Genomic DNA, 21,769 nt, shown 5'->3' with positions numbered 1-21,769 from the left:
ACTGGCTGAAAGACTTCTTAAAAATTCATCCATGAGGTGAGCTCATCGCTGGCTGACTAGTATGTATTGTCCATCCTAAAAGGCAGTTCAGGGTCAACCTTATTGCTGTGGATCTGGAATCATATGTAGTCCAGACCAGGAAAGGATGGTTGCTTCCTTCCCTAAAGGGAATTAATGAACCCAACAATCAAGAATGGTTTCATGATCATCATTTGACTCTGAATGCCAAATTTTTATTGATTTCAAATCCCACCATCTGCTGTGTGAGGTTTCAAACCCAGGCCCCAAGAACATTACCCGGGTCTCTGGATTAACAGTCCAGCAACAATACCACTGGGTCATCATCTCCCACCAACTGATTGATTAACATTTATTTTCAGAAAGTTTACTTTTGTTCTTTGTATTTTCTATAGTAACAAAAAGAGAGTCAGTATTTTTTATTCCTTCCCTGCTCACCATCAATATGTGAGATAGGCAAACTGACGGTTTCAGAGTCCGGTCCACCAAGGTTTGCATGAAGCATGCTGGCCTCTTGTATTGCATCTGAAATCTTGTCTATGTAAGGATATGGATTTGATATTAACTTTATCAAAACCTAGGAAAACACACAGAGCAATTCATGAAAATTGTGCAGAAGCAAATAAGAAACTGAAACTTGTGAAATCAAGCAAAACTTATAATCTTATTACATACAAACATACAAATTAAGATAAGAGTGAGCAAAATGTGTTGCTATCACTTAGTGACATGATATCAACTGTTCAACTTGTTGGATCTAACTGGTCTACAGATTTGAAATGCTGCAATTTCTTCATGATATCAAGGAAGGTGTCAGGTGTTGATCTGACATCAGTATCCACTACTGTGGGGTGGAAAGATACTGACATACCCTCTGCTCTGTTGAGTTTCTGATTTTAGCCATAGAGTGTATGGGGTACCTTTGGGTATACTAATGGAATGCAAAAAACAGGCTGTTGGCTAAGTGCTTGCCATCCCAAGAAATAAAGGCAAGGTTGCACAGTCATATTACACTACTTACAGCATTGAGCAACCTCCGAGGAACAAGCCATTCACCCTTTTGTGACAGCTATCGAGGTATAAGGGAAGCCAAAAAAAAAGGGTCAAAGATGTTTGTTCTTTGTTCGGAGGAGATGTTCTCTGAACATTACATACACTAATCTTCGAACAAACATTCTTAAATTGTGCTGACAAACGAAACTTGAATTTTATGTGAAGTAGAAGGGAGACTGTGGAATTTATTTCCACAAGATACCATTCATAACTGGATAAAGGGATCAACTTAGAAGAACTGGACATGATACTTTTGTACTTATGTAAAGTACTTCGGATGTCTTGGTCTTATGATCAGTGCTAATATAGATGCAAGTGTTTCTTTTGAATTGAATTCATTATAAACTCAGCAGGAAGTGAGTTTTCAAAATGTCAGGAGTACACATTATAAGAACATGGGCGGCACGGTGGCTCAGTGGTTCGCACTGCTGCCTCACAGTGCAAGGGACAATGGTTCAATTCCAGCCTCGGGCGACTGTCTGTGTGGGGTCTGCACATTCTCTCAGTGTCTGCGTGGGTTTCCTCTGGGTGCTCCGGTTTCCTCCCACATTCCAAAGATGTGCCATGCTTAAATTGCCTCTAGTGTTCAGGGATGTGTAGGTTAAGTGCATTTGTTATGGGAAATGTAGCAGAATAGATCTGGGTGAGATACCCTTCGGAGGTTCGGTGTGGACTTGTTGGGCCAAATGGCCTGTTTCCACCCTGTTGGGATTCAAATATAATCTTCTAAAAGACTATTCTCTACACTACTACATAGTAACAGAGATAAATTTGTCACTAAACATATCTGTTCCTCTACTTGATTGTGAAATTTGATTTTTTACAGTTGCATTTGCTATGGAATTATCTTCAACTTTATGTAAATATGGAATGCAGGATCTGTTAACACAATCAGTACGTACCCTTTCAAGAAATAAAATGACACTCTCTTGTTCAGATTCAGAAAGAGACCAAAGACCTTTCATCCACAGTTCCAGCTCTTTCCAAGTGTATTCAAAAATTCCACACTCTTTTAAAACCTAGGCAAGAAACAAAAAGCTCGTAACACTGTACAGTTGCCCATTGGGAAAGCAAATGGTACAAGAGAACACAGGTTAAAGGATCTCACAGTCCTATTTGATAATAGTATTCATTTTACTACTGGAAATTTCAACTATCTTAAATAGGAATCAAATAAACAATGTTTGGTAATAGATTTTAAGCAGTAGATAAAACTTAATTGAATTGTGATTCTGGATACATTCAAAAGATGAATCTTCTAAATTCAGGCGAACTCATCACTGCTGGTGCGTGTAATTCAGTGTCTTAGATATTTGAAAAAAATCAATACTGCTGTGTACAAAATGTTTTCTTTTGGAAGACAAAATGGTCCACCAAAAGTGAGAACAAAATGCATTCCATGTATAAAAAGACACTTGCATCTTTAAGGAGCTGTTACTCTATAATTTGGGTACTTTAATGTAGACCAGATTCCCTACAGTATGGAAGCAGGCCTTTCGGCCCAACAAATCCACACCGACTCTGCGAAGAGTAACCCGGCCCAGACCTATTCCCTATATTTGCCCCTGACTAATGTACCCAACAATACGGGCAATTTAGCATTGCCAATTCACCTAACCTGCACACCTTCGGATTGTGGGAGGAAACCGGAGTACCCAGAGGAAACCCTCGCAGACACGGGGAGAATGTGCAAACTTCACACAGACAGTCGCCAGAGGTGGGAATCAAACCCAGGTCCGTGGCGCTGTGAGACAGCTGTGCTAACCATTAAGCCACCGTGCCGACTGCATTTTGTTAATTTAGTTTAAATTGCTTTGAAAAGCGTGTAAAGAATCATCTATTGAAAATGGTGTAGCTGAGCAGAGTTCATGTTATATGCCAGCAATGTTTAATTTTGCAAATAAATGTGTCAGTAGTGTAAAGTGAATATAGCACTATCGTTCACCAATTGGCTATCCAGACAGTAATATTAACCATTCAGCAAACATATTTCCAACAACTTGCATCAGTTCAAGCTGTGGATCAACCATCAAGATGACTGGTCATTATATTGTCTTGAGTTATTCAAAAATGTGGAAAAGAGACAAATAATTCATTTTTCATGTTGATTATTAAACTGGTGCCTATCATTCACAGTTAGCAGAATAATAATATTTAACTGGACTAAACTACTTTGGGTATTGCAAAATCTTCTTGAAGTTTTTCTTGACACATTCCAACTAAATTTACAATATTATTTGAAAGCTAACAATGTACATGTATTGCCAGATTATGGGAATTAAATGTCAATTAAAATCTCAACACACCTTTATAATAAGATGCTTGGTCGATGTTTGCAGTTGGGAGCTCTTACTGGTCACATACATTTTAATCAACAAATAAAATACTGACTTCTCTCCATTATTTTTCTCTGTACTTGTGATATCCTGCAGAAAATACACAGAATAAATCAGTTGTTGCATCAGACAATATCTTCACATTACAACCATAAATCTCACTATGATTAGATTCAGCATTACGATCAGACAAAATATGGAGTTCTGCATGTTCAACACATATTACATTTTTAAGAATTATTAGCATAATGCTGTGAAAAGTTAACTTTGGTAGCATTTAATATGATTATGATCCTTGTGACTTTATGTAAATTTATGGCAAATTTAAACTACAAGGAAAAATTGGGCAGGTTGGACCAGTTTTCTTTGAAGCAGTAAGGCTAAGTGAAATTTAATTGAGGAGTATAAAACTATGAGGGTCTTAGATTAGTGAAATAATAATTAAGGCCATTATTTAAAGTAATTGGCAGAAGGTTTCAGGAGAATGTATTCAGGCAATGTGATGGGATCTGGAATTCACATCTGAGAGGTATTAGAGATAGAAACCCTCATCACATTTAAACAGCACTCGAATATGATTTAACACCTCATCGAAACACAAATCCTCTGATAACACAACACCTCCTCAGTTCTGTACTGATGTGTTAGCCTAGATTCAGTGCTCAAGTATCTAGAGATGTACTAAATTCCCAAGCTTTGAATTTAAAGATGAGAGTGCTACCGAGCCAATTAACAATGAATTAATTGGATTAAGCCAAGTTTGAAAAGAGTTGTTTGAAAAGGAGCTATCGAGCCTTTACACCTAAAATACAATTTCAATCTAAATAAAACACTGGTTTGCCTAATATAATGATACCTGAACTCTGAACCAAGCAAACTTATTGGCAGGCAGCTCCAGGGCAAGCTGAAGTATGTGGTGCTGTAGAACAGGTGCAATTTCCTGTCTGATCCCTTTCTCACTCACGATACCTGGAAAAAGCAGTTAAAGATTTTATCATCACAGTAAAACTCAACATCTTTCTCACACCCAATAACAGCACAAAAACAGGCCATCAAACCAAAGATATTCTCCAATGCCTATGCTCCACAAGAGTTTCTGCTAATTCTACTCATAAAACTGTCATCTTTCTATTCCTTACTCCCACATGTGTTTGAGGAGAAAGTGAGGACTGCAGATGCTGGAGATCAGAGCTGAAAATGTGTTGCTGGAAAAGTGCAGCAGGTCAGGCAGCATCCAAGGAACAGGAGAATCGACGTTTCGGGCATAAGCCCTTCTTTATGTGTTTGTCTTAGATGCACCTAATTCATTCTCATTAACTACTTCCTCTGGTAGTAAGTTTCATATTCTACCTATTTGTAGACAGGCATTGGAAGGCACTGCTTCAAGAAATAAATGGTTTGTAATTGTCACAAGTTTTCTTTGCTCAGGATTAATCATAGAATTTTTACAGCACGGTGGCTCAGTGGTTAGCACTGCTGCCTCACAGCACCAGGGTCCCAGGTTCGATTCCAGCCTTGGGCGACTGTCTGTGTGGAGTTTGTACATTCTCCCTGTGTCTGTGTGGGTTTCCTCCGGGTGCTCCGGCTTCCTCCCACAGTTCAAAGATGTGCAGGTTAGGTGAATTGGCCATGCTAAATTGCCCATAGTGCTAGGTGCATTAGTCAGAGGGGAAGTGGGTTATTCTTCGGAGGGTCGGTTTGGACTGTAGGGAATCTAATCTAATCTAATCTAATCTATGGTCCAGCATGTCCACACCAGTCAACAAAAATCCACCCATTCTAATCTCACTTTCCAGAACCTGACCCATTGGCTTAAATGCAATAGCAATTCAGGCGTTCATCTAAATAGTTCTTAAATGTTTGAAGGATTCCACTTCTACCACCCTTTTAAACATAGCGGAATCACTCCAGACCAGGCAAAATCCTGGTGAAATTCTTCTGCACTCTCTCTAAGTTGCTCACTATAATAATAAAGGAAATAATGTGTAGACTTTATATTTTACTTATTATTATACATTAGACTTATTTGAGAGGCCCTGTTGGACTTGGTTATTAAGGCATGTTTGTTGCTGCAGAATGGAACAACTCATCTACTTGGTGACAGCATGAAATACCACAGATGTCTTCATGGTTTCCACTTCTAAATGAAGTTTAATTGGTGCCAAGTTGGAAATAGATCAGTGTTATGTACGAAGAGCCACCAGTAATTGAACTGAGACTTCCCAAACCAATTTCAGTTTGGATTATTGCAGAGAAAAGTGAAGTTTAATTTATTAATCTGGGCTGGATTCCAACCCCTATTCTAGCTGTGAAGGGGCACTGATGAAGTCTAATGTAGTAAGCATCCTCCGTCAGTTTTTGTTTTCACTTCTTGTCTTAATTTACAGCTCTCTGCTTTAATCAATCTTCAAATTATGTAGCTCATTAGTGTATCACTAGACTGGCTAGAAAATATGCATCAAGCTCACTCTGACTACTCAAATCAACAGCTAGTATCTGTGCCTATAAGTAATCAATATTCTTTAACTAAAATCAAAAAATCTTGGGAGCGCTATTGATTTCTTGATACGTGATCCCTATACGCGAAGCTCTCCAACATCAGTAATCAGCCATTAGGCTTCAATAATAAATAGAGACAATTTAGTTAGTTGCAAAACAAGCTGCCTTATTCTCAGGAGTATACACAATTATCAAATACCTGTATATAAACAATACCCTGCATGTAATCAGTACAACATTCTTAAAATGTACAATGCATCTTTGAGTAAAGCATCCACCTTCTTACACATTTCAATTGCTTCACTACTGGTGCATTGTTCCTGCAGGATATATCATCCTGAAGCAGTGAGCCAAAGTATCAAATATAAATGAAGCTGCAGTTTCAGCAACTTGCTTTTAAAGATTGCAGCAATATCATCCACAGTCCTTGGTTTTAAAATAGTTCTTTCCTATTTTAATTCACAATTAAAAATACAAAAATGAAATGATATGGTCTTTATAATGTACTTTCTGAATGTTTGTTTCTTCCCCAGCTCTGTAAGTACTTTTGTTTCTATTACATTTTATTTATTCTGCCCGATTGATTTATTGCTGTTGCTAATGGTATACACTGCCACAGGCCTTCTCCTGTGCTTTCTTCAGCTTTCAAGCAGGCCTTTGTGTCCACCAATCAGCATCTTGGGATCTCTCCAAATCTGTCATTAGCTGGTCCTAACATGCTGAACTCAGTTCCAGTATACTCCCCACCTCTGGTTTTGGACCATTGGGCTGATCTCATGGTTTACCATCACTAGTCTTCACGTTAGGCTCTTATGCCCCATTTCTGTTTCCATAAGTCTGATCAACATTTAGCAATGTGAAATTCACACACTTGTGAATGAACAGCAGCATGCTTCACTGAACACAGTCTCACATAAAAGACGGCAAGACAGGACATCTAACTTTGATCCCTCCAGAACTGAGCTCCAGTTCCATGTGATCTGATGTAACAACAACCTTGCTTCTTTGACACATGCCATAAGCTATATTTAGCCTTTACTCAGTACTGCCTTTTTAAAATTGTAGCTGGGCCAAAATCCCTAATGGCAATGCTGAAATAACTTAATCATATTGTACAGCAGTTCAAGGTGGGTCACACCATCTTCCTGAGAACAGTTCATTTTGGGCAATAAATGCTGGTCTTGCTGGTGATGCCACATCCAAGGAATGCATAAATATAAAGAACAGAGGTACCACGTTTTCAAATAAGCAACTATTGATATCCTACTTTATAAAGATATAGACAACCACGCGTGAACGGGAACGAAGCAACCTACAATAAATTAAAGTATTTAATTTGAATCCAACCAATTCTACTTTTCAAACCAGCTGTTTGCAAATGGTTACAAATGCTTCTGTTAACTACGTAGCTTTGCATAAGAAATAGCATTGACATACCTTTAAGCAATTTACTGAAATCAAATGTACACTGAGAAACCATATGAGGGATCACTTGCTGATAAAGACACATAACCTGGAGCACAATTGCCTTCAGAAAAGTGGTCTCAGCATCATCTTCACCTAAAGAAAAAAGACATGAAATGTGATGCTGGCCTTAAGAATGAATTTTATTAAATGCACAAATTAAGCACTTATTAACATCAAAAGTATTTGATATGGAGTCTCCCTTCTTCAGTGAATTGCTGGAGATTTAAAAAATGTCAAATTTTAAAATTTAAAACCTAATTTCACAATCTCTGTCAACTTAGTCTTACCTACTCAATGAGTTTTGAAGATCAAGATAGACAGAGATAAACTTGAATGGGTGAATTCATGACAATATCAAATCAGATAAAGCGAAAAGGAAAATGAGAAGACGGAGTTGAGTGTCAAATCACAAACAACTTCCTGTTCCTTCCTCCTGAGAAGAAAGCTTTACCATGGTGCTCTGTAGGAACTGAAATCTCATCTGCTTGCACCACTGCACTGCTGCATTTTGTGTTTTTCTCATCTCCCTGCTTTTCTTTTCCATCTTCTTCCTTTACCTTGTTCTTTAACAAAGATTGCCATGCAGACACAATGCTATTCATGTCTGGTAAATGCTGTATCAGAAGAAAAAAGGCACAATTGTGTCACATAATAGTACAGGAATTCCAGAAAAGTTCCATATTTCTAGAGTGAAGTCTGTATATGTTTTGCAAATCTAAATTTCATAGAAATTTAGCAATATGTAAATTAAAAATTGACTTTACTGACTGTAATCAATATGAACTTATCCAAATATCCTTTTGTAATAATATTAATCCTAAAAGATTAGAATGATTTGATCAGTGCTTCTAGAGGCAAACTGTAATCCTGCAAATTGATGTGAATATGTTTCAATTTTTAATCTGCATTTTAATCCGCAATAGATTGGAAAACTCAAGTTTGGAGAAGGTAGCCTACACAATAGTATGTTTTCAGAGTAGATTCTCTGGAGGCAACCAGAGAGGAGGTTACATTGTACTGGATCCGTTATTATGCAGAATTACTTAATAACCTTGGTAGCAGCAATCATAACATGACTGAATTTTACATTCACTTTGAGGAAGAGAAGACTGAGTCCAAGACGAGAAGGATTGATCTCCTGATTTAAGGGGAGTTGTAAACACATTGGAAGCAGTTAGAACAAGTTTGCCAGACTAACATCTGAAATGGATGGGTTGTCATATGATGAAAGGTTGGATAGGCTGGGCTTTATCCACTGCAATTTGGAACAAGAGGGAGGCTTCTTGATCCTGAGGATTCTTGAAGGTATGCATGTGGAAAAGAAGATTTTACTTGAGGACATAAAGTTGGGCTCATCAATCATCAGAAAACTCATCTAGATATTATCCTTGATTTCAAGCAAGTGCAGACAATGGAAAGGATGTTGTCTAAGATTCTAGAACTAGGGGTCGTGGTTTAAAAATAGGGGACTGCCTATTTAAGGCAGATAGGAAGAGGACTGCATCTTTGGAATTCTCATTTTCAAACGATTGTGTAAGAAGAGTCTTCAGAACAGTTCTGATGAAGAGTCACTGGACCTGAAATCTTGACCATGCTTTCTCTCCATAGATGCAGTCAGACCTTCTGAGTTTCTCCAGTAATTTTTGCTTTTGTTTTGAATTAGGTTATTTTGTTGTTCAACTTTGCTCTGCTAAAGTTATGGTATTAATAATAAATCGGTAATTTCTGTTTAAGCTATAAACTTCATGTCTGATATTGGTTATTCATAAAGTCTGGTTAGGGACAATTCAGTAACTTTGAGGGGCATTGCATGTTTTAATTTCACTATGTTGTCTGATTGGGTCTGGCTTGGGATCCCTGTGTCATAACAGTATCTGTTTCTTTGGCACTTCTGTTTCATCTTTTCCTTTTCCTTTTGTAAAGTACATTAAGAGTTGTCTACATCAAAAGATATCACATAAGTGCAAGTCATGACCGAAATCTAAGCCTGACAAAAATAGTTTGTAAAATGTGAATGTCATGATGAGGCTGCAGTCGGAAGTACCTTACTGAGATTCTCTCTGTACTGCTGTGCAAAGTCCTGCATTGCAACAGAAGTGTAAATGTCAGAGTTTTCCCACACTTCCTCATTCAGGCAATGCTCAATGTTCTTCAGAGCCCTCTTCAAAACGAATGCAAGCAGGGAGAAGGTAGTATGTTGAACTACTTTGTTTGCAAACTGAAAGTAAAGAGACATTTGATTAAATTTGTTTTCATTTTTTTTGGTCAATTTCTGAGGTCAATAAGGAAATAATTGATAGCATTGATTAAAATAAAGGAAATAACTGCAGAAAATGACTGAGAGGGAAAGCCAGCCTAACAGTCTGAAGCTCCAAAGGTCAGTGGCCAAGAGTTCCTCCTTTATCTTTTCCTTCTATATTCCTCACAAAAAGAAAATTCCCAAAATAGATAAGCTTGTGCTGAGTAAAAGCAGACCACACTCAAGTCCCAGACCTGAAATGAGTTCACAATGCAGTCTAGAAAGACCTTTATGGTATGTTACACCCACTCATCCCTTAGGTTTGTTGCAGGAAAGTTAGCTCAAATCCTTCCCAGTAAATAACTTGTTTTGTTTAAAGGGCAACCTATTGAGCACCGGAGGTGGGCCCAGGTTAACTAATGCAATTATTTTGTTCATTTTAGTTTGAAAACTTTGCAAGTTCTTAAATACTCTAACAATTAATAACAATTTCTACACTGGCCACAAACAATTTCAGTCTGGTTCATACAAGTACTTGAAATATTGATGTAAGCAACCAATTCCAATCCACTCTTTCCACATTTGCAGTGGCACATCCTAGAGTATTCTTCTAGTCCCCACAATTATAAATCCAGTTAGAACACGCCAAATGTCCTGAAATACTGTACCTTGCCATGCTTCTTTGAGAATATATGCAATTGAGGAGCCATTTGTTTAAAAGACTGGCCAGATGCATTCCAGTCCTCCCCTGTACTATACTTGATGTGGCATTTACCCGGCTTTCTCATTATGTTATAAAGGAATCGGTTTTCTGGGTAAGCAGTGAAACTGCTTGATATGGAGAGTGTGCAATAATTTGTTTTTCTACAGATATTTTGTTTAATATTCTTAATTTTTTTGATTTTAAGAAACAAGTAAATATTAAACAGTGTTTTCCCTTACGTTGAGTCCCTGAGTAAACATGACCTTAGTAGCCACTGGAGGTAGTGTTGTAACCATCACCATAGAGAGGAGGTGGGGAATTGGGATGAACTCCTTTGTCCTAAAGGCATTGGAAATCTCTGGCTGAGCTTCATAAATCTGGAATAGAGGTAGAAAGTATAAAGGAAAATATGAAGATTATCCATGATCCAGTTCTCTGTTGGACATATAATCTATTAATAGGGTACACTAAATAAAAGATTAAATGGTTACTTGATCAACTGATTTAATCTCTTTGTTACCAGTTTAGTTTTAAATAAATACTGCAATGTTATGTATTAAACATATTAAACATTACCATCAAAAATCACAAGTTTGCTTGTCAACAAATGATTTTCCCCATTTGTTGCCAAAATTTATGGTGAAGAAAATGGCAAATTTCAACAGCACATCTGTAAATCTGCTGGCTTGAAGTCTGCTGTATTACAGAAAATCTGCAGTTTTAACAAATGTTTGTTGTAGACAGCATGGCTACACAGCAACACAAAAGTTCTCATGCAATCAAACACAAGTTATTGCAAAAGATTTCAAGGACCCAACCAAAATCACCCTTGCAGTAAAGAGCATAATGGTTCTAACTTTCAAAAGCTCTATGGCAGACAGAGTTTGCGCTGCACAGAGCTCCATTCTTCCTTTACACACAGTGGCCCAGTTTTGTCCTAGACTGAAGCTATTCCTGGGCATTGACAGATTAATTTTTGACTTTGATGCACCATATCAGAAAAGAGCTCACTCATGCAACCTATCACAAATTTGCACTTCTGAAAACCATATTGCTCAGCAGCCGGCACCATTATTTGAATACTGAGATTTCCTCTCTTCTTTAAACCTCTAGAAACACTAAGTACTGGCCTCAATTTCACAAGCAATAGAAAATATGAATCCTTGCTACTGAACTTGAAGACAGCTGCCCACAAAGATCTAGTGACCACTGTGGTACAGTCGTTTCCTTTTCTTCTTGCAGATTAATTCTTGCAGCAAGTCAAGGGCAAGTCGTACTGTGCAGTAGTTGTGATGTCAGTAAGCAGGCAAAGAGCCAATAATGTTGCAATATTCACATCAGTAAAGTGATGGAATCTATCAACAGTGCTATCAAGCAGTACCTGCTCAGCAATAACCTGCTTACTGATGCAGAGAGTCAGGGCCACTCAGCTCCTGACCTCATTACTGCCTTGGTTCAAACACGGACAAAAGAGCCGAATTCCAGAGGTGAGGTAACAGTAATTGCCTTTGACATCAAGGCTGCATTTGACTGAGTATTGCATCAAGCAGCCCTAGCAAAACTGGAATTGATGAGAAATGGAGGGAAAATTCTTCATTGGTTGGAGTCACATCTGGCACAAAGGATGATGGTTATACAGGAGGTCAGCCATCTCAGCTCCAGGACATCTTTGCAGGAGATCCTCAAGGTAGTGTCCTAGGCCCAACCATCTTCAGCTGCTTTACCAATGACCTTCTCCCAAACAAGAGGCCAAAAGTGGGTATGTTTGTCGAAGATTGCACAATGTTCAGCATATTTAACGACTCGTCAGATACTGAAACAGACCTTGTCCAAATGCAGCAATGACTGGACAATATCCAGGCTTAAGAAGTATTCATGCCACACAAATGTCAGACAATGATCATTTCCAATGAGAAACAATCTAACCAACAGCCTTTGACATTTAATGGTGTTATCATCATGAAACATTCTACCATCAACATCCTAGGGCTTAACATTGATGAGAAACTGAACTGGATCAGCCATATAAATATGTTGGCTATCTGAGCAGGTTAAAATCTAGGAATCCTGCAAAGAATAACTTATCTCCTGTCTGCCCAAAGCCTGTCCACCATCTACAAGCACAAGTCAGGAGTTTGATGGAATATTCCCCACTTGCCTGAAAGAATGCACTTCTTACATTAGCAATGGTGAGACCCAAGGAGATAGTGAGGAAAGAGATCCATCTGAGATTGGTACAGGTGGGAAAGGGAGCAAGTCAAACAGTTAGGGCAGTCAGGAACAATGCAGAGAATGAAGTAAATCAAATTGCATTTATTTCAATGCAAGAAGCCTAATAGGGAAAGCAGATGAAATTTGGGCATGGTTAGAAAAATAGGACTGGGCTATCATAGCAATTACAGAAATGTGGCTCAGGGATGGACTGGACTGGCAGCTTAATGTTCCAGGATACAAATGCTATATCAAGGATAGTAAAGGGAGCAAGAGAGGAGGGCGAGTGGTGTTTTGGTAAGGGATAACATTATGGTTGTACTCAGGGATGATATTCCTGGGAATACATCCAGGGAAATTATTAGGGTGGAAGTGAAAAATAAGAAAGGGATGATTACCTTATTGGGATTGTACTATAGACTCACTAATTGTCAGTGGGAAATTGAGAAACAAATTTGTAAGGAGATCTCAGTTATCTTGTAAGAATAATAGGGTAGATTTGGGAGGGGATTTTAACTTTCCAAGCAGAGACTGGATCTGCTACAGTGTTAAGGGTTTAGGTGAAGAGGAATTTGTTAAGTGTGTACAAGAAAATTTCTGATACAGTATTCAGATATACCTACTCTTGGGAAATTAGGTAGGGTAGGTGACTGAAGTGTCAGTATGGCCAGCGACCGTAATTCCTTTGGTTTTAAAATAGTGATGGAAAAGGATAGACAGGACCCAAAAGTTGAAATTCTGAATTGGAGGAAGGCCAATTTTGACAGTATTGAGCAAGAACTCTCAAAGGTTGGTTGGGTGCAGATGTTTGCAGGTAAAGAGACAGCTGGAAAATGGGATGGACTTCAGAAATGAGGTAATTAGAATCCGGAGATAGTATGTTCCAGCTAGGGTGAAAGGCAAGGCTGGTAGGTGCAGGGAATGCTGGATGACGAGAGAAATTGAGGTTTTGGTCAAGAAAAAGATGGAAGCGTATGTCAGGTATAAACAGCAGAGATTGAGTGAATCCTTAGAAGAGTACACAAGGCAGTAGGAGTATACTTAAAAGGGAAATCAGGAGGGCATAAAGGAGACATGAAATAGCTTTGACAAATAGGGTTAAGAAGAATCCAAAGGGACTTCGCAAGTACATTAAGGACAAAAGGATAACTTGGGAGAGAATAGGACACCTCAACTGAGTGTTGCTGAACAAGAAGAGCTTGGAGTGCAGGTTCATAGTTCCTTGAAAGTACAATCTCAGGTAGTTAGGATAGTGAAGAACGTGTTTATTAAGCTTTCTTTTATTGGTCAGAGCATTGAGTATAGGAGTTGGGAGGTCGTGTTGATGCTGTACAGGACATTGCTTAGGCCACTTTTGGAATATGGCGTGCAATTCTGCTCTCCATCCTATAAGGATGTTGTGAAATTTGAAAGGGTTCAGAAAGATTTACAAGGATGTTGCCAGGGTTGGAGGGTTTGAGCTAAAAGGAGAGGCTAAATAGGCTGGGGCTATTTTCCCTGGAGTATTGGAGACTGAGCGGTGACCTTATTGAGGTTTATAAAATCATGAGGGGCATGAATAGGGTAAATAGACAAGGTCTTTTCCCTGGATTAAGGGAGTCCAGACCTACAGGGTATAGTTTTAGGGCAAGAGGGGAAAGATTTAAAAGGGACCTAAGGGGGATCTTTTTCATGCAAAGGGTGGCACATATATGGAATAAGCTACCAGACTAAGTGGTGCAGACTGGTACAATTACAATATTTAAAAGGCATCTGGATGGGTACATGAATAGGAAGCGTGTAGAGGGATATGGGGCAAATGGAGCTAGATTAATCCAGGATATCTAGTCAGCATGGATGAATTGGACTGAAGGGTCCATTTCTGTGCTGTGCATCTCTATGACTCCAGATCAAAAGGATTATAAATTGCCATTTCATCAACTCCAGTGGGATGCCACCAACAGATACAACATCTCTTGGACATCCTGGTCCTCTCCTGTTCCATTCCCAATATCTCCCCACACCCATGATACCTCCCAATCATGCGTTAAAGGTGCAACATTTGCTCAATTGTCTTCTCCTCAGCTAAGGCCCTAAACACACCTTCCAGGTGAAGCAACAATTTACCTGCACTGAGATCAATCTAATCTACTGAACTTGCTGCTCACAATGCAGTCTCTATACAAACTAAATGCATTCTGGATGAATGTTTCCTATATTGTCTCTTTAAAGATGATCCTAAGCTTCCAGTTGCTTGCCACTTCAACACACTACCATGACCCACGCCAACATTTCTGCCTCAGGCTTGTTGCAGTGCTCCAGCAAAGCTCAACAGAAATTGGAGGAACAACATCTCATCTTCCTTCCAGTCCTCAGGACTCAACATTGAGCTTAATAATTTCAGAACATGAATATCTCCTTCCATGTCTATTACCTACACTGACAACTCTAGGTCCTGCCATGAAATGGGTTGCTTTTGGCACAGCCTACCCATTTCCTCGACTCAGTTTCTATTATCACCTAACGAGCTTCTCTTCTTCCCTAGTTTACTGCCAACAATCCCTTCGCCTGCCTAGGTCTCCCTCTCCCTCTTCATCTCCGTCTCCCTCTCTCTCTCTCTCAGGGATCCATCTCCAGATATCCACTCACTCCTTTAACTCCCACCCCACCCCCCCGTCATCAGCATAAATACTTTTCCTATCTGCCTTCAGTTCTGAAGAAGGGTCACTGGACTTGAAACATGAACTCTATTTTCCCTCCACAAATGTTACCAGAAAGGCTAGCTAGTTTCAGAATGTTTTGTTTTTGTTTGTTTCAGAATCTCCAGCATCTACAGTTCTTGATTATATTTTAGACATGAATGAAACTTAGGACTTGCTTTTACATGATGGTTGTTTATCAGTTTCTTGAACACACTTTTCCTTTAATCGTATATTTAACACCTTAACTTCCAACCTAAAAGCCATACCTATTAGTCATATAATCTAAGAAATTGGATGATTATGATTAGAAATATTTTAAGACAGTTTAAGAGATTAGATGTTAATCGTTCAATATGTTATAATTAAAACTAAATATGGAAACATTGTGCAAGTTAGTTGCACCCTACCTTTCGGAGTAGTTTGATGTTATCTAGCCAGGCTGTTTTAAGTCTTGGTACAAAGGAATACTGAGTTTCTTGGAAGAATCTGCTTAATAAATCAGGGCAAACTTTGAAGATGTTCACTATCAGATCAGCCACCAGCTCATCTTCTGTAGCTGTTTTTAAGCCCAGGAGAAACCTCAGTAGAACTACATTGCCACTCCTGCATGTGAAAACACAGTCGACAGTTTAAAGGAAATTATTCCAGTGATTTTTTTTAGACCTGTAAATGATCTGTTAATGTATAACATCAAGTTAAAGGACGATGCACAAATTAGATTAAAATACACCGAGTTAATTTAATGAACACTTTCTGCATGATAATACGTACCTCCTATAGTCTGAGAAGTCAAACCGAGATATGTTACAACCGAAGGCTAAGAACTTGATGAAGACAAGACCAAATGGAAACAGTATGCTCTGTTACCTTAACTCCACGAACCCAAGTGCCACGAGAAAGAAAAACTTTTGCATGAATCACTCTGGAGGCAAGCTCCTCATTCACACCGTTGTCTGGGTAGCGATTGTTTTGAATTCGATATTTTATTTCTTGATAGCCATCTTAAATTGTCAGCCTCGTTTTGCTCTTCCCAATGAGTGGAAAAATACTTTTTGCCTACTTCATGCTATGAAAGTGTAAGTCCGTGCCAGCTTCCATTCTCTCTTAAACGTACAGTACACACCTACACCTTCATAACCTTAGTATGAAACTTTCATTATTTTAACTACCTCTATTTTGTTAACCTTCAGCGTTCTCTTTTGTAAAGAGATGCTAGTGTTGCAACTGTATTGGATGGAGCAGCAAGTTCTGGACCATAAGTCTTCAGTACTATTGCAGGAATGTTGACAGGGCCCATAGCCTTGGAATCCAGTGCCTCCAGATGTTTCTTGATACACATGGAGTGAATCAAATTGGCTGAAGACAGGTATTTGTGATGCTAAGGATCAATGGAGGAGGCCGAGATCTGGCAGAAGTTTCGACTTCGACTTTTACACTGATGTGTTGGTCTTTTCCATCATTGGGGAAGAGCCGTGTCCTCCTCCAGTGAACATTTTAATTGTCCACCACCATTCATGACTGCACAGCTAAGGTCTGATCCATTGGCTGTGGGATTGCTTCGTGCTGTTATTTGCCGTGTATGCTGTTTGGCATGCAAGTAATATCTGGTAGCCTCAGCAAGTTGACACCTCTTTTTTAGATATGCTGTTTCTGGCATGCCCGCTTGCACTCTCCATCGATACAGGGTTGATCTCCTGGCTTGACAGTAATGGTCGAGTGGGGGAGATGCTGGACAATGAGGTTGCGGTTTGGAGAATGATTCTGACTCTACTGATGGCCAACAACACCTCATGGATGTCTTGAGTTACTAGAACAAATCTCAAATTCGATAGTAATTTGCTCTGACACTGAGTTGCCAGATCTGTTTGAAGTCTGTCCTGTTTAGCACAGTGATAAATGCTACACAACATGGTGGAGGGTATACTCAGTGTGAAGGCGGGACTTTGTCCCCATAAGGATTGTGAAGTTGTCCTCTTAATGATATGATATGGACAGATACATGTGAAGCCAGCAGCTTGGGAAGAATGAAGTCTAGTATGTTTTTCCCTCTTGTTGATTCCTGTACTACCTGCCGCAGACCCAGTCTAGCAGCTACGTCCTTTAAAAGCCAACCTGCTGGATCAGTAATGCTGCTGCTGAGCCACTCTTGGAGGGAAGGGAGAAGTTGGGGGGGGTGGGGGGTGGGCAGGGGTGACATCCCTCATCTAGAGTACACTTTGGACCCTTGCCATCCTCAACATGGAGGAGTACTGATTCATCAGTTGAGGGAGGATGGTTCATGGTGGTGATCAGCAGGAAGTTTTCTTGCTCATATTTAACCTGAAGCTATGAGACTTTGTGGGGGTCTGGAGTCAATGTTGAAGGCACCCAGGGTATTATCTCCCAGCTGTAAACCACTGTGCTGCCACCTCCGCTGGATCTGTCCTAACGGTGGGACAGGACAGATCCAGAGATGGTGATGGATGTGTCTGGGACATTGTCTGTAAGATATGATTCCATGAGTGTGACTATGTCAAGCTGTGAGACACCTCTCCCAATTTTGGCACTAGCCCCCACATGTTAGTAAGGTGGACTTTGCAGGGCTGGGAGGGCTATTTTCTGCCATTGTCTTTTCTGATGCCTAGGTTCTTAGCAAGTGGTCCGTGTAGTTTCATTTATTTGTTGAGACTTCAGTGATTGATAAAACTGAGTGACTTGCTAAGCCAGACGGCAGTTGAGAGTCAACCACATTGCTGTGGGACTGGATTCACATGTATGCCAGATTAGGTAAGGAAGAGATTTCCTTCAGTGAGGAACATCAGTGAGTCGGATTGTTTTTTTTTCAAACAGTCAACAATGGTTTCACGGTTATCAGTAGATTTTTCATTCCAGATTTTTATTATTGAATTGTAATCCATCTGCCATGTTGGGATTTGAACCCTGGTCCCCAAAACATTGGCTGAGTTTCTCAATTAATAGTTCAGTGATAATACCAATGTTTTCCCACAATGGTCAGTACTGGAGTCGGTGCATAATGGTGGTCAGTCTTGGAGAGCTGACAGCCTGTGATTGGCCAGCAGTTCTCCAAAACAGGTCTTTCTGATACAGAAGTGTAGCAGTCCTGCCTTCATCCTAGTGGTATCCAACCACTTCCCAACCAATTTTGTTTAGTAGGAATAGAATACAGAATCCCAGTATAATGCAGCCCCAAGGACTGAACGGTCCTTATTCTATTGTAAGTGTATTCTATTCTATTATTATGATTAAGTAATAATGTCCAAGAGACTGGCATTCAGATAAGTGCTAGGAATGCTTAATTGAGTCCAACAGAGGTTTGGAGAAAATGCTTTACTTTAGATGTATGAATCTCCTTAGTCTAAGCAACCACTGCACACTGAAATTTTAAGCATAATTTACACAAAACGTAATTTACACAATACTTTTTGGCAGAACATTCTATGATAGCATTAACAACTGAAAATACTACAACATACCGAGTGACTTGGCACAAGGCTTCCATTAAGGGAAAGTGAGGACTGCAGATGCTGGAGATCAGTCAAGAGTGTGGTGCTGGAAAAGCACAGCAGGTCAGACAGCATCCGAGGAGCAGGAAAATCAACTTTTCGGTCATAATGCACCACACTCTCGACAAGACTTCCATTACGTTGAGATTCCTACCTCTTAGCTGTACCCAGACTGGAATCATAGAAATTTATGCCATGTTTCAATGAGCAGCAAAGATCCATCAAGAAACTGTGTACAAGTTCCCGAACACTGTCTCTTCCAGCCACTTTGGAATCTTGGACATACTGTCAGGATTTAAATAGAGTTTAGTTTTATAGAACCTTTATACAGTATCATATTGTATTGTAGCAAGAGAAACAGGCAATTTTGTCCATCAGAACAATACTGGTGTTTATTCTCCACATCAAACTTTCAGCCATTGCACATGATCTCATATTATTAACAGAAACCAATTCCTTTTTTTTTCTTGCGCTTCTAGTTACCCTCACCTTAAATTAATTTGTGCCATTTATCTCAACTACTCCATGTGGGAACAAGTTCCATGTTTGAAATATACACTGGGTAAAAAGGTTTCCCTTGGAGCAGAGCCCTACAAGGTTTTACAATGGGTATACAGTATGCAGTATTACAGAAATAATTGTTCCTACTTTATTTGTCTTGTAGAAAAAGATGAAAGACAAACTTAATTTATACTGCACACTTTCCGAATCCTTGTGATGTCACAAATTGCTTCAAGTATAACTACTGTTCTCTATTGTATGCAAATACAAATTTGTTACATCAAAGTCCAGTGTAAAGCAACCAGCTAAACTATTCTGATCATGCTGAGAAAACAAATGTTGGCCAGTGACTAATAAGGACAGAGGGATCAGAAATGGCAGTAACAGATCACAATTCAAGTCAGTCATGGATGTAGGTTTGCTTGTTGAGCTGGAAGGTTCATTTTCAGATGTTTTGTCACCATACTAGGTAACATCTTCAGCGAGCCTCCAGACGAAGCACGACTGATGTTTCCTGCTTTCTATTTAGATATTGGATTTCCTTAGGTTGGTGATGCCATTTCCTATGGTGATGTCATTTCCTATTCATTTTCTCAGTTCTGGTTGGAATTCTCGTGGATGTCTCTGTTTGGCTTGTCCTAGGATGGATGTGTTTGTCCCAGTTGAAGTGGTGTCATTCCTTATATGTATGTAAGGATACTAGTGAGACAGGGTCATGTTGTTTTGCGGTGAGTTGATCAACTAGCCACAAAACGACATGACCTTATCTCACTAGGATCCTTACATACAGATATGGAAGGACACCAATTTGACTGGGAAAACACATCCAACCTAGGACAAGCCAAACAGAGACACGCATGAGAATTCCTAGAATCATGGCATTCCAACCAGAACTCTATCAGCAAACACATTGACTTGGAGCCGATTTATCACCCCCTGAGAAAAACAGGAAATGACATCACCAACCCAAGGAAACCCAAACATATAAATAGAAAGCAGGAAACAACAGCAGTACTTCGTCCAGAGGCTCACTGAAGATGTTACCTAGTATGGTGACAAAACATCTGAAAAAGAACCTTCCAGCTCAGTGAGCAAACCGACATCCAGAACCTCAACCTGAGCTACAAATCCTCTCAAAACTCGCTATCAAGTCAGTCATATCAGTCCTATCATACTTAAGAAAAAAGTCTTACCCTGTCATCATTTAACTGGATGTCAATAATTCCGTTCCAGTGATATAAGGAAGCAATATTGGTCAAAACGCCTGCAGTGAAAAAACGAACCTTCTGTGTTTTATTTATGGCTTTATTATAGACAACCTAGAAGACAAAAATAAGACGGAAGAAATTTGATCTAATTGATTAAACCATTACAACTAGAACTTCTTGAAGTTATTGGTGACAAGATTTCTATGTGGATTAAATAAAAAGAAAATCTACGGCTTGTGCCCTCAATTTCCAACACAAGTAAATTTCTCAAGTTAATGACCATATGATATAGGAGTAAACATAGGCCATATATCGCATTGAGCCCACTTCCCATTCAATGGGATTATTATATTGATCTGGTAATCCTCAACTCCACTTTGCTGCAACTCCACTTTCCCTATAATCGTGATTCCTTTACTGATTAAGAATCTGCCTCAGACTCAAACATTTAAGAACCGAGCCTCTACCGTGAGGAATTCCACATATTCCCCATCCTCAGAGAGAAGAAATTTCTCTTCTTTTTAAATGATAACCTCTTAATCTGAGATTATGCATCTACCTTGTAAAGTTCCTGAGAACCTTAAATGTTTCAATCAGATCACCTCTCATTCTAAATTCCAATTACTATAGGCATAACCTCATAAGATAATCTTTCTATCCTGCTTGCTACCTTCTCAACGAATTCCAATAAATTTGTCATGCGTGATTTCCTTTTCATGAAGCCAAGTTAACTCTGCTTAATCCTAATATCTATGCCTAAACACTTGACTATTTCACCATTCATACTATACTTGAAAATATTTACAGTGTCCCAAAGTGTGTGAAATAGTCAGCCTGAAATAAAACCTCTTCTTACTTGCACTAACAATCCACTCACAAAGAGCAAGGGAAAAACAGACACAACAATTTCAGCCAAAGCAGAAGGATTGCAAATACGAAACGCGAAGGATTGGAAATATGAAATGGGAATTATTACATGACATCTTCATGCAGTTAGACAGCAGCACCGGTAGAAATCTAGTATAAAATTCTGGAGATTAGATCCACAACCTTTTTAAACTGGACATGTATGGTATATTTGATTTGTGTGGCGAATATATAACATCTAATTCATCAAAACATAAATTACTCTGCATGAGCAAATTTCTTATTCCTTGAAGGCTCAGATTTTCCTGTGGTGTTTGCACTGACAGTATATAAAAAAAATACTTGTTATCACCTGATTTGTCAGCTACAGTAAAAACTTGATCCTCCTGTAGCAGAACCTAGTATCTGAACAAACAGTGAGGTATTCCAGCATGGTGTTATGCTGGCAAACTATGCCTTCTTATGGCATCAAGAACTGAAGAC

The 21,769-nt window shown here is 39.2% G+C and overlaps 1 protein-coding gene across 2 annotated transcripts in view; it reads right to left on the bottom strand.

Moving 5' to 3' along the window:
• urb1 (URB1 ribosome biogenesis homolog) overlaps positions 1–21,769 on the bottom strand; it is a 117,875-nt gene that overhangs the window by 68,728 nt on the left and 27,378 nt on the right. For both annotated transcript variants that reach the window (XM_072585491.1, XM_072585490.1), the window contains exons 8-18: positions 20,405–20,530; positions 18,865–18,995; positions 15,615–15,810; positions 10,555–10,692; positions 9,418–9,591; positions 7,825–7,987; positions 7,344–7,466; positions 4,264–4,376; positions 3,378–3,497; positions 1,974–2,090; positions 457–595 (exon numbers count right to left, since the gene is read on the bottom strand). In XM_072585491.1, coding sequence (XP_072441592.1) covers positions 457–595; positions 1,974–2,090; positions 3,378–3,497; positions 4,264–4,376; positions 7,344–7,466; positions 7,825–7,987; positions 9,418–9,591; positions 10,555–10,692; positions 15,615–15,810; positions 18,865–18,995; positions 20,405–20,530 — 1,540 coding nt within the window. The remainder of the gene's footprint in view (positions 1–456; positions 596–1,973; positions 2,091–3,377; positions 3,498–4,263; positions 4,377–7,343; positions 7,467–7,824; positions 7,988–9,417; positions 9,592–10,554; positions 10,693–15,614; positions 15,811–18,864; positions 18,996–20,404; positions 20,531–21,769) is intronic.

Source organism: Chiloscyllium punctatum, chromosome 15 (genome assembly GCF_047496795.1).
Source record: "Chiloscyllium punctatum isolate Juve2018m chromosome 15, sChiPun1.3, whole genome shotgun sequence".
Taxonomy (NCBI): Eukaryota; Metazoa; Chordata; class Chondrichthyes; order Orectolobiformes; family Hemiscylliidae; genus Chiloscyllium; species Chiloscyllium punctatum.
This window is presented reverse-complemented; position numbering and strand designations above follow the sequence as displayed.